The sequence below is a fragment of the Salmo salar genome, chromosome 12 (assembly GCF_965601325.2).
Source record: "Salmo salar chromosome 12, fSalSal1, whole genome shotgun sequence".
Taxonomy (NCBI): domain Eukaryota; kingdom Metazoa; phylum Chordata; class Actinopteri; order Salmoniformes; family Salmonidae; genus Salmo; species Salmo salar.
Window position 1 is genome coordinate 41,931,307 of NC_138302.1, and position 12,432 is coordinate 41,943,738.

General features: G+C 40.9%; 1 protein-coding gene across 4 annotated transcripts in view; it reads left to right on the top strand.

Annotated features, from left to right (window-relative positions):
* Positions 1-9,693, top strand: part of rbpjl (recombination signal binding protein for immunoglobulin kappa J region-like) — a 27,212-nt gene extending 17,519 nt beyond the window's left edge. For all 4 annotated transcript variants that reach the window (XM_014131613.3, XM_014131612.3, XM_045691368.2 and 1 more), the window contains exons 7-12: positions 94-231; positions 602-714; positions 1,709-1,849; positions 2,278-2,433; positions 2,797-2,900; positions 8,902-9,693. In XM_014131613.3, coding sequence (XP_013987088.1) covers positions 94-231; positions 602-714; positions 1,709-1,849; positions 2,278-2,433; positions 2,797-2,900; positions 8,902-9,175 — 926 coding nt within the window. In that variant the 3' untranslated portion in view covers positions 9,176-9,693. The remainder of the gene's footprint in view (positions 1-93; positions 232-601; positions 715-1,708; positions 1,850-2,277; positions 2,434-2,796; positions 2,901-8,901) is intronic.
* The last annotated feature ends 2,739 nt before the right edge of the window (positions 9,694-12,432 follow it).

Below are 12,432 nucleotides of genomic sequence, written 5' to 3' on the forward strand. Positions count from 1 at the left end.
GTATTTGTCATGCTGCATACTACGGCTGTGTGTTTGTGTGCGCATGCATGTGTGTACACACGTCTGTATGTTTGCGTGTGTGTCCATTTGCAGTGTGTATTTCCACGGGGTCGAGGGTGGCTCTGTTCAACCGCTTGCGGTCACAAACGGTCAGCACACGTTACCTGGCCGTAGAACGAGGGGCCTTTGTAGCCAGCGCCAGACAGTGGACTGCATTTACAGTCACTCTAGGTATGAACGGTTGTCTGAACCACTGTCTCTCAGTCCTCCATCTACCCACTCTCTCTCTCTCTCTCTCTTTACTGCTGTGGGCAGAATGGGTTGTCAGAGCCCTTATGAAAGGAAGAAGTAAATCTTCTAGCTGGTGGTAATGCTGGGACAATATTTGTTTTCCATCATGAAATAAAAAAACATCTGCTAATACATTCCAAGATGGATTTTCAACCTTTCTCTGATTGGAGTCAGATCCCAAAAACTAAGATCAAGCTCACCTCAGAAGTAGACTCAATAGACTCATCTGTTTTTCATGTTTTCATCCTACTGCTATTCATTCACTTACATTGTTTTAACTTCTTGTCTGTCTGTCTGTCTGTCTGCGCAGTGGAGGACCAGCATGCTGACTCAGAGGAGTTCACGGTGTGTGAGGGATTCATCTGCTACGGCTGTGTGGTTCAGCTGGTCTGCACTGACTCCGGGGTGGCCCTGCCCCCCATGGTAAACACACACATGCAATATAATCGGATATCACCTCAATGGTACCATTATACTGGAGACCTTGATAGCTGCAGTAGTCTGTAGTCTGACCACCTTAATTCCACTGTATTTCATAATTGGGGTATATAATAATGTGTTATAGTTTTTCCTCCTCATAAGAACTCTGAGCAGATGTTATATGGTTTGCTGTACAGCAGGATTCTATTGTTATTATTGTCTTACTCATGTTCATAGGATGGGATTATTTTTAGGCAACCCTTCATGGCAATTCGCTGATCAGACCCCTTTCATGTACCCCCAAATTGGTGTTTGAATAATACAGCTGATGGTTTAGAGTAACATTCACCTACATTGTACACATATACATTTTATTTAAGTTGAGGCAATTTGCTGACATTTTTTGTTGTTGTTGGGAGATGCTTGTATATTTTCCTATTTAAACTCTAGAGTGCTCTCCACCACATTTACTGTGTTTGCTTACAGTTTGGTTCAGCTCAGGCCTTTGGAGGGAAATGAAATAGTGCTAGCCCACTGTCGTGCTGAGACCGCAACCCCAGTGATGCTCTCTCTGGTACACTCTTAGACAAAATGGTTCCAAAAGGGTTATTTGGCTGTCCACATAGTTCTCCTTTGAAGAACCTTTTTTGGTTCCAGGTAGAACCCTTTGGGTTCCATGTTGAACCCTCTGTGGAAAGGAAGACACAATCTTATTCAGGGGCCTCCTCCAGACATAACATCATCTAAGCCCATCTAAGTCATGTTATTAACAAAGCTATCATGTCGTACATAGATTTAATAGAGGTCCAGTTTATTTTAAAAAGAGAGTAAGCCAATGATTTGTCATATTCGAATATAGATTCCATTAGATTCCTATCATACTAGTACATATATTTCTTATTGTCGCTGTTTATTTTTTTTATAGAGAGGAGGCCAACGATGTGTCAAAAGGATGATGGATTCCGTTAGATCCTTGTTGTTTTTGGATTCCCTCCAGGTGATCCGCAAAGTGAACAAGCAGCACGCCATCCTGGATGTGGATGAGCCCGTCTCCCAGCTTCACAAGTGTGCCTTCCAGTTCAAGGACAACAGCCAGATGTACCTCTGTCTGTCTAACGAGAGAATCATACAGTACCAGGTTAATATTACCCTATTCACACGATTGTGCCGACCCAAACCTGCGCTTGCTCTGATATTTTCTCTTCTCATTATGCTTTTCAACACGGTTCTTGCAATAGTGGGTGGTATTGGGTAACCAGACCAGCTTAGTACAGTTTGGTTTGGCTTTGCTTGGTTTGACTCAGTAGTGTAAGAAACCCCCATGAGAGGTAAAATGTCACTTGTGGGACATGATGATACATGTCCATGCTATAACATTCGCTAGCACTTGCAATCATTATTTAGCCCAGAATTAGGTCACATACCTAAATTAGTAGCTAAGGGATAGTGTCACTGAACCTATTCCTCAGGCCCTGGGTTCACGAGCAGTGAGACAGTTGTGGAATGGGGGGGTTCGATGGGAATGGGGCATGGAGAAGTTAACTTTTTTAACTTGGGTCTTCCCAGGTTTCATCCAGTCTGAGGGAGCAGAGCAGAGAGGTGCTGAACGATGGATCATGTTGGACCATCATCGGTACAGAGGCAGTGGAGTATACGTTCTGTGAGGGCTTGGCCTGCGTTCAGGGCTCCGTCAGCCCAATACCTGTCATCACAGGACTGGAGGTGCGGTCTTAACACTACTGAAGCTGACAAAAAAAATCCATTGAGGAATAAAGACCTGCAGTGATTCAAGGCTGCAAATCAGCCTTGTTTTCTGTTCCTGTCAGTAAGACAGATTGTTTTTTTTATGTAAATTGCACACAGTAACATTTAAGAGATGTGGATGGGTGGAAATGAGTACTGTAAGAGCACTGTACAATACAGTACCTAAATAATACAGTGATAAAACTACTACTATTGGTAGACTCCCCTTGTAGGTAGATCATTCCAGTTTACAGAATAAGAAGTGTGTGTGTGAGGGTAGTAAAATAAGTTTAATGTTGATATGATGGTTGGATTGAATTAATGTTGAATGTGTCCTTTTAGGTGAATGGTGGAGGACATGTAGCCATGCTAGAAGTAAATGGAGAAAACTTTGGTCCCCATCTGAAAGTTTGGTTTGGAAATGTGGAGGCAGAAACTATGTTAAGGTACATTTTAAATCTCACAAGTAACTGTTCTTGTTCCATAATCAAGTAAATGCAATGCCTCAACCAGACCAGTGTGGTGTCCTTACAAAGGTGCAAAGGAGGACACATATAAAATGCACAGTGCAAACTTGTTTCAATTTACTAATACCTATGTAATTGTTGTAGTTACCAGGGATATAGGCTTAATAATGGCCCTCTGGCCTACTTTAGTTTGTATTGCTTAGTTGCTTTTTATGGCCACTTCCAGGTGAACGTAGACTGTTCCTGAGGATTACAAGCATGCCAAAGAACACTTGGAGAGTCCCCAGTCTTATTTAAGACTTCCGCTCTCATTAATTTTACCACATGAACTCCAGGTGGTACATGGGACAGCACAAGTATACAGGACTTTGAGTTACATTTAAACAAGGCCGTTAGAGCTTGGTTTGTAATAAAACATTTCTGAAATGTACATTTGGAGGACATTTTCCCATGGGGCTTGGCCATAGGATTACAATGCTGCCCCAGATGCTTGACCCAAATATGAAAGTAGCCATTTTGTGATGTACATAGGTATTCAGGTGAACAGAAGGGTCTTTAAAGGGGCAGTGCGGTAAAAATGTATTTTTTCATTTCCACACTATGAGGTCAAAATTACACTCTGAAATTGCGAACATGCCTTTATTACGTTTACATTTTAGTCATTTAGCAGACTCTTATCCAGAGCGACTTACAATAGTGAATGCATACATTTCATACATTTTTTTCCCGAACTGGTCCCCCATGGGAATCGAACCCACAACCTTTGCGTTGCAAACACCATGCTCTACCAACTGAGCCACACGGGACCGTGCTCTACCCTCACACACACACTGAGCCACACAAGCTCTTTTTGCTTAAGAGCAGTTGGGGGGAAAAAAATGCCAGGAATTTTAGTTCATCTTTGATTTGCGTTTCTCCCATTACCGGTCCCACACAATCAAATTGGTACTTCTCATGTTGACATGCACAGGAGAGAGGTAGGTAGTTAAGCATGGCTAAAAGCATTTAGAGATTGTACAGTAGTTGTTGGCTACAAGGCAGCAATTGTTTGTTTGCACTTCCACTTGTTTGTCTTCCATCAGAACAATCACTTTGTCTGATTTGGCATATGCACAGCAAACTTCAACAAGTTAGCTAGCTAGCTACACTTACACCAGCCAGTGAATTTACAGCTGTCATCGTCCATCAAGGTTCTGTCCCATACATCTAGCATCCGGCAGGTGGCAGCCGGGAGCAACCTTGCAAGAAGTAAGTCTCTAAATAGTTCTTCTTCTACCTACTTATTATTATTAAAAGTAAAGAACATGATATTGTAGTTCTAGCCTCTATGGGCTATGTGGGACGCAAGCGTCCCACCCCTGGTACACCCTATCAACAACAGGTGAAATATCAAGAGCGCCAAATTTGAAAACAATTAAATGTCATAATTCAAATTTCTCAAACATACAATTATCTTACACCCTTTGAAAGATAAACATCTCCTTAATCTAACCACGTTGTCCGATTTCAAAAAGGCTTTACGGCGAAAGCATAAAGTTAGATTATGTTAGGAGAGTACATTGACAATAGCTGTGTGTAATGTTTTGTCAATTCAAAGACAGGCGTCACCAAAAGCAGAAAACCAGCTAAAATTATGCACTAACCTTTGACAATCTCCATCAGATGACACTCCTAGGACATTATGTTAGACAATACATGCATTTTTTGTTCTATCAAGTTCATATTTATATCCAAAAACAGCGTTTTACTATGGCGTTGATGTTGAGGAAATCGTTTCCCTCCAATAACCGCCAGTCAACCAGCACAACAAATTAAATAATTACTATTCGAAAACATTGGTAAAATATTATATTGTCATTCAAAGAGTTATAGATTTACATCTCTTGAACGCAACCGGATTGCCAGATTTAAAAATAACCTTACTGGGAAATCACACTTTGCAATAATCTGAGCACTGCGCCCAGAAAAATACGCTTTGCGATACAGACTAACCGCCATGTTGGAGAGATCTAAAATCGAAAATACTATGTAAATAATCCATTACCTTTGATTCTCTTCATCAGATGTCACTTCCAGGAATCCCAGGTCCATAACAAATGTAGTTTTGTTCGAAAAAGCTAATAATTTATGCCCAAAAAGCTCCGTGTTGTTAGCACATGATCTATGCCCGCCGGACTTCTCTTCATGAACGAGGGGGAAAAAAATATTTACGTTCGTTCAAACATGTCAAACGTTGTATAGCATAAATCATTAGTGCCTTTTTTAACCAGAACATGAATAATATTCAAGGCGGACGATTGCATTCTCTTTTAAAACGTATTGGAACGAGAGTACCCAACATGAACTCGCGCGCCAGAGTCTAATCGGCCACCACCGTTCCAAGGCTCTTGTTCTGTCAGATCTCACAGTATAAGACTCAAAACACTTTGTAAAGACTGGTGACATCTAGTGGAAGCCATAGGAAGTGCTCAACGATTAATATGCCCCTGTGTGTTTCAATGGCATAGGCTTAAAGGTAATTCAACACATCAGGTATCCACTTCCTGTCAGAATTTGTCTCAGGGTTTTGACTGCCATATGAGTTCTGTTATACTTACAGACACCATTCAAACAGTTTTAGAAAATTCAGAGTGTTTTCTATCCAAACCTGAACAATAATATGCATATTCTAGCTTCTGAGTTGGTGTAGGAGGCAGTTAAAAATGGGCACATATTTTTTTCAAAATTCTCAATACTGCCCCCAAGCCCCAACAGGCTAGCTAGCTAACTACTAGCCTTGACCGCAACTAGGATGGCTAAGTATCTACTGACATAGGTACCTGTAGCTAGCTACATAAAAAGTAATGTCGGAAACAAGTCAGACATTGCCTCCCACAATGTAAACAATGTTCCCAAATAGCCAGCTACACTTTTCCCCTATGTCTGGGATTCAGCTTGCTAACGTTAGCTTGTAGGAAGATGGTTAGTTAGGTAACGTGACTAACACCGATTCGTTCACATTTGCGCAACTGCGGCATTCAAACGAGGCTGCAGTGAAAACTAATGTAGCGACTGCATTGGCATCAAAATGCGGGGTGTGAACTATGTTTCTATTCAAGCGTTGATTGACATGGTAATGGAACAATAGTATTGGAGAAAAGTTGAAAAAACTGACCCCTATGACGCTGTACGTTTAATTGTGACGTGTCACAACGTAATGTACGGCATGCATTATGAAACTCATTCTGTGCCATACAGCCTCTTTCCACCAGGTGTAGTGCTTCTCGCAGACTAAAAACAAGAAACGATCAATGGTGAGTGTAATGGTGATTGTAAAGTGAATTACTTGTTGTGAGTTCATCAATCAATCAAGTTGTTCTTTTTTTGTGTAATCACATCATGACTCTAAAACTGTGTCAGCAGCAGTTTAATTGTGAAGATACATTTAGCGCTGGCCTAAAAACCCTGTTCAAATTCGACACAAACCTTCAAATAGGTATGTAATGAGACATTATATAGTGTTTTATTTACATTTTAGAGGTGATAAGTTGGACAAATCAGGTGAAAAAAGAAGTTTTCCCACACAACATATCTCCCCCTTGCACTATTACGCAGTAGCTTTCGCTTCCCCACCCACCATTTTAAAAAGACCCGGCGGAGCTCCATTGCCTTCTTCAATCATGCAGAGATGAAGGTCTTGTCATTGATTTTGCTGGCAAGGGGAGAAATTGTGCTTTACAATGGTATTCATATTAAAGTTTACCTGGAAGTATTATGTTTTTGGGGCGCTAAAATAAGGTCAAATGTACGTAACAGCATGATGTACAAAAGTGCGTTAGCTAACTTATACAATAACACTAGGATACTGACGAGACATTTTGCTATATTAGCGATTCTGACATTGCTTCATTATGTACAGGTACCTAAGTAAAGGAACGTCATGTCAGTATCCTACGGTCGAAGCTAGCTAGCTACCTTGCTAACTGGATCCCCATGGAAAGTGTAGGCTGGAAATGTTACAGTTTACATTGTGGGTGGCAACCCGACTGTCATTGCCGCCTTTCCCAAATGCTTCGACAGATTTGAACATTTATAAAATAAAAATGTGTCCCTAATTTAATACAGCCGTTAATAGAATTTGGTTGTGATAAACAGAGGGCTTTTTGTTTTTGTCCTGCAAATATGGCTCTAATTTTTTAACAGTTGGAGCTATAAGTTTATTATGACCCCATTCCTGTGAAACCTAAGATTCTTAGGAACACAAGCTGTGTAGAACTTGTTAGAGAAGAGAGTGGACAGGACCAGGCATAATCAGACTGGGGGAAAAGCACCGCAATAATGTTATTTTCTACACAGAAGATCATACACAATTATTGCCTGGTGATCTTCTTATCACTTTCCAATATCTTTCTGAATCATTTCAGTGACTTCAAACCATACTTCCTTTAGATAGAAATTCTGTCAAAGTACTTTCAGACTGATTTGTATTAACAGACTGTCATATAGCTAAATCACTTTTTTAAGTTTGGCAATTGATGGGGTAACTACTTACCAATAACTAGTTTTATGTCACCACATTCTATACTGACCAGATATATCAATGCAACATGTAAAGTGTTGGTCCATTGTTTCATGAGCTGAAACAATATATCCCACAAAAGCTTTTTTCTCTCAAATGTTGTGCACAAATGTGTTTACATCCTTGTTAGTGAGCATTTCTCCTTTGCCAAGATAGTCCATCCACCTGACAGGTGTGGCATATCAAGAAGATGATTAATTAAACAGCATGATAATTACACAGGTGCATCGTGTGCTGGGGAAAATATAAGGCAACTCTAAAATGTGCAGTTTTGTCACAGCACAATGCTGCAGATGTCTCAGGTTTTGAGGGAGCATGCATTTGGCATGCTGACTGCAGGAATGTCCCCCAGAGCTGTTGCCAGAGAATTGAATGTTAATTTCTCTACCATAAGCCACCTCCAACGTTGTTTTAGAGAATTTGGTAGTACGTCCAACCAGCCTCACAACCGCAGACCAAGTGTAACCACGCCAGCCCCGGACCTCCACATCCGGCTTCTTCACCTGCAGGATCATCTTAGAGCCACCTGGACAGCTGATGAAACTGGGTTTGCACAACCAAAGAATTTCTGCACAAACTGTCAGAAACCGTCTCAGGGAAGCTCATCTACGTGCCAGTCCTCACCAGGGTCTTGACCTGACTGCAGTTCTGCATCATAACTGACATCAGTGGGCAAATGCTGACCTTCGATGGCTACTGGCACGCTGGAGAAGTGTGCTCTTCACGGATGAATCCCGGTTTCAACTGTACCGGGCAGATGGCAGACAATGTGTTTGGCGCCGTGTGGTCGAGCAGTTTGCTGAGGTCAACGTTGCGAACAGAGTGCCCCGTGGTGGCGGTTGGGTTATGGTATGAGCAGGCATAAGCTACGGACAACTAACACATTTGTATTTTGTCGATGGAAGTCTGAATGCATAGAGATACTGTGACAAGATCTTGAGGACAATTGTCGTGCCATTCATGCGCCGCAATCACCTCAACCACCTTGGTCTTAGGGGTCAAGCCAAATTTCTTCAGCCTCCTGAGGTTGAAGAGGCACTGTTGCTTCTTCTTCACCACACTGTCTGTGTGGGGGATCATTTCAGATTGTCAGTGATGTATTCAATTGCAACAATGTGCGCATTCCCTGTGGGTCCTGTAGATGTCAGCTCAAGCTGAAATCGCTGCAGTCCATTGTTTCTCTGTCTTTGAATCCTGGCCTAAAACCCTGTCTAATCTAGTATTGGGGAGACCATAAACAGTCTATTCCTTCAAAAGAAGCACATTTTGATTAACCAGTTTAATCCAAAAAACTTTCAGATTTTCTTCTAAACAACTCTGCATTAATTCTAACTTAAACCACAACTTATTTAGCAATAAGCGATCAGGCCTGGAATCTACAGCAAGAGCTGCCCGACTCACCTCTCTATTGTGTCACTGCAGGTCACCAAAGTCCATGCTGTGTGTGGTTCCAGACGTGTCCGTGTTCAGTGGGGAGTGGAGATGGCTGCGGCACCCCATCACCGTACCTCTGTCCCTCATCCGTCTGGACGGTCTGATCTACAGGAGCACCTTCAGCTTCACCTACACCCCTGAACACAACACCCCCCCGCAGGCCAGAGGGGCACTGCAAAATGCCCCAGAGTCTGACACTCTCATAGACTTCATCCACCAAGAGTTCACACGCACCAACTTCCACTTGTTCATGCAGAACTAGCTAGTAGAGCTGGGCTGCATTACGATTCTTTACCCTTCTCCTGAGGTGTGCACTCATTCACTCCCCCTCCTGCATTTAAAAGCATTGGATTGGAGCAAGCATGTTTCCACCATATTCCTGAGAGCAGCTCATTCCTTTTTTTCCCTTCTTTTTTTCCCCCACAGTAGGGTTGTTTCACAAATAGAGTGCTTTTTATGTCCCTCAGGAATTATGTATGTACATTTTGCTAAACACTCAATTGAACAGTTGGATCACATGCATACATAGTGCTCCCGAGGCTCCCGAGTGGCACAGCTCTCTAAGGCACTGCATCTCAGTGTTAGAGGTGTCACTACAGACCCTGGTTCAATTCCAGGCTGTATCACAACCGGCTGTGATTGGGAGTCCCATAGGGCGGCGCACAATGTGCCCAGCGTCATCTGGGTTAGGGTTTCGCCGGGGTAGGCTGTCATTGCAAATAAGAATTTGTTCTTAACTGACTTGCCTAGTTAAATAAAGGATACATTTAAAAAAATGAATACATCAATGCAGTTAAGTTACTACTGTTTTCATTAAAATAAGTTATTTGTTTTCTCTGTAAATCCCCATTTTGGCATGTCCCACGTCATGTACGTCCAACTTCTAGGAAGAAGTTAACCCACTTAACCCCAAGATTTCACCAAGTTTTTACTATCATTTTGAAGCCCTAGTTATTTTGTTGCTTTGGGAAAGAAATTTCGAACGATTTTGTACTTATATAATGTGGTTAGTAATTAATGTGCATGTGTCCCTCAGGTGAGCTGGTTCTACTCTTTTTGGACATTTCCTGGTATTTTGTATTGGAAAACTAAGCACGTTGAGCCTAACACATCAACCCTGTTATCCATAGATAGAAATGTATTAACAAGTAAGCATTTTTGTTAAGGTTACATAAAATTGCCCCCCCCCCCCCCCCCCCCGCACACAAAAGCTCCCATTCCCCCTCTCACAAGGGGAGATATTGCTGATTCAAGATGAAATCCACAACCCTTTCATGATCAACCCTGTCGCTGTAATAGACATTTTATAGTAATCTTTCTTAATTAACCTTTTGACAAGGAAAGCATGAACGAGACTTGTGGAGGTCTACATTTATTTTTCTGAGGTCTTGGCTGATTCTTTTTTTTCCCCCATGATGTCAAGCAAAGAGGTACTGAGTTTGAAGGTAAGCCTTGAAATACATCCACAGGTACACCTCTAATTGACTCAAATTATGTCAATTAGCCTATCAGAAGCTTCTAAAGCCATGCCATCATTTTCTGGAATTTTCCAAGCTATTTAAAGGCACAGTCAACTTAGTGTATGTAAACTTCTGACCCACTGGAATTGAGGGACAGAAATAATCTGTCTGTCAGGCCTGAGAACGAGAACAATACAGCCTTGTGTCACACACTAACCAGGCAGTGTGTGTCACTCTGGGCAAATCATCTATGATGTGATGTGTTCAGTGATATTGATACTACCAGAACATTTTTGGTAGTTTGTATTCACAAAATCTGTTGTAAAACCACTGTTGTTAGGACCTGCAGAAGAGTTTAAATGTGAAGGTTTTGCTAACCTTGTGAATGCAAACTAATGATAAAACAGGGAAATGTAGCCTACACACAACAGCTGGCTGGACCAGAAAGTTTTCCTTAGTGGATTTTTATTCCTTCATTACTACCGATATGTGATTGAGATAGAAATGTTAGATGTAAATTGTAACCTTTAAATGATTCCAGTTCTTCAGACAATTTTCACACATGGCTTTATTTAGCTGCACTTTTACTGGACCTTTAAAGGTAGTAACTCTTTAAACATAATGGGATAGTTCAGCGAAATTATGTGCTCAGATATTTGTTTCCTTACCTCGTAAGCAGTCTGTGAACTTGTCTAATTAGTGACAGCAATCCACACTTTGGTTTTGACTGAAGTCACTGCCAAGAAACACTAATGTTAGCATTTTCGGGTGAAAAACGTTATTTTACTCAGCCTAGAGTGTGTCTGATGTTACACATCACGCTATTCCAACAGTTTGACTGTTTTGGAATAAAATGTTTAATATATTTAAACATCCTTTGTATTGCATGCTTATTGATATGTTCTAGGAGACAATGTCTACCAATGGCATGCCCATCTTTTGTGAGAAATAACACTGGTCACTCAAAACATTTTATAAAGTATTTGTAAAGTATAAATAGCCCACACTAGATTAGGCCACGCAAGACTTAACTAATTATTTAGTAAATTGTTTATAAGGACCCATATTAAACATTGTATGAATGGAGTAATGATTAACAAATGCTAAAAAAAAAACGACGTATCCATTATGAATGCTTTATTACGTGGAGTTATTAGAAAGTGCTACCGGTGTAGGCTCTATAGGAACTCCAAAATTACGTGTGATTGTCTGGAGGGAAAAGAGATGTGCCTCTCTTCCTTTCGTCATTAACAAGACAAACATGCGTGAGAGGAGGCCAACTGGCTGTGGTCCCCCTAAACTGTTTAATGTGTTGAAGAATAAAGAACTCCTCAAACCCGCAACATGAAAGGGCCCGTTCTTGCACTTGGGTCTTTCTATAAACTAGGGTACCAGTGAGGATTTCTTACACTGGACAACTTGTTACAACTGTTGATAAGTCATTGATAATAATCAGCCAATTTTTTCATGTCGTTCCATTAGGATATGAGGGGGAATCATAGCTATTTTCAATAAAATGTATTTAAAACATATGTTTAACCCTTTAAATCATTTGACATTAAACAGTACTTTACTGTCCTTGCATTTATGGCAGTGTAAGTTGTTGTTATATCATATATTAAGCATTAATCAGTTAAATTAGACATTGAACTTCAACCCTGTAAGAATCCTGGATCTAGCTGTCTGAAAAAAATTTTGTATAGCGATCTCAGAAATGCAGTGTAACTATAATATTCATGTCTCCTTATGTTACGCGATGAAAACAGTTTTCATGGGCACATAAATCCCAAATAATAAATGTGATGGCAAAATGGAATGCTTCTAACCAAAAGAGTCACCTTACCTTGATGGTTAAAACCTAAATTGATACTGTCATTAAACGTGGTTCTTCAATAATTATGTATAATACTAATGGAGGCGCATTTGGTGTCCAGCTGATTAGTTACGTCGTTGTCACGGCTGTTCAAAGGATCGGACCAAAATGCAGCGTCTTCGTAGTTCCACATATTTATTTATTCCGTGAAACTAAATGCAATACACTAAATACTTGAAACACAAA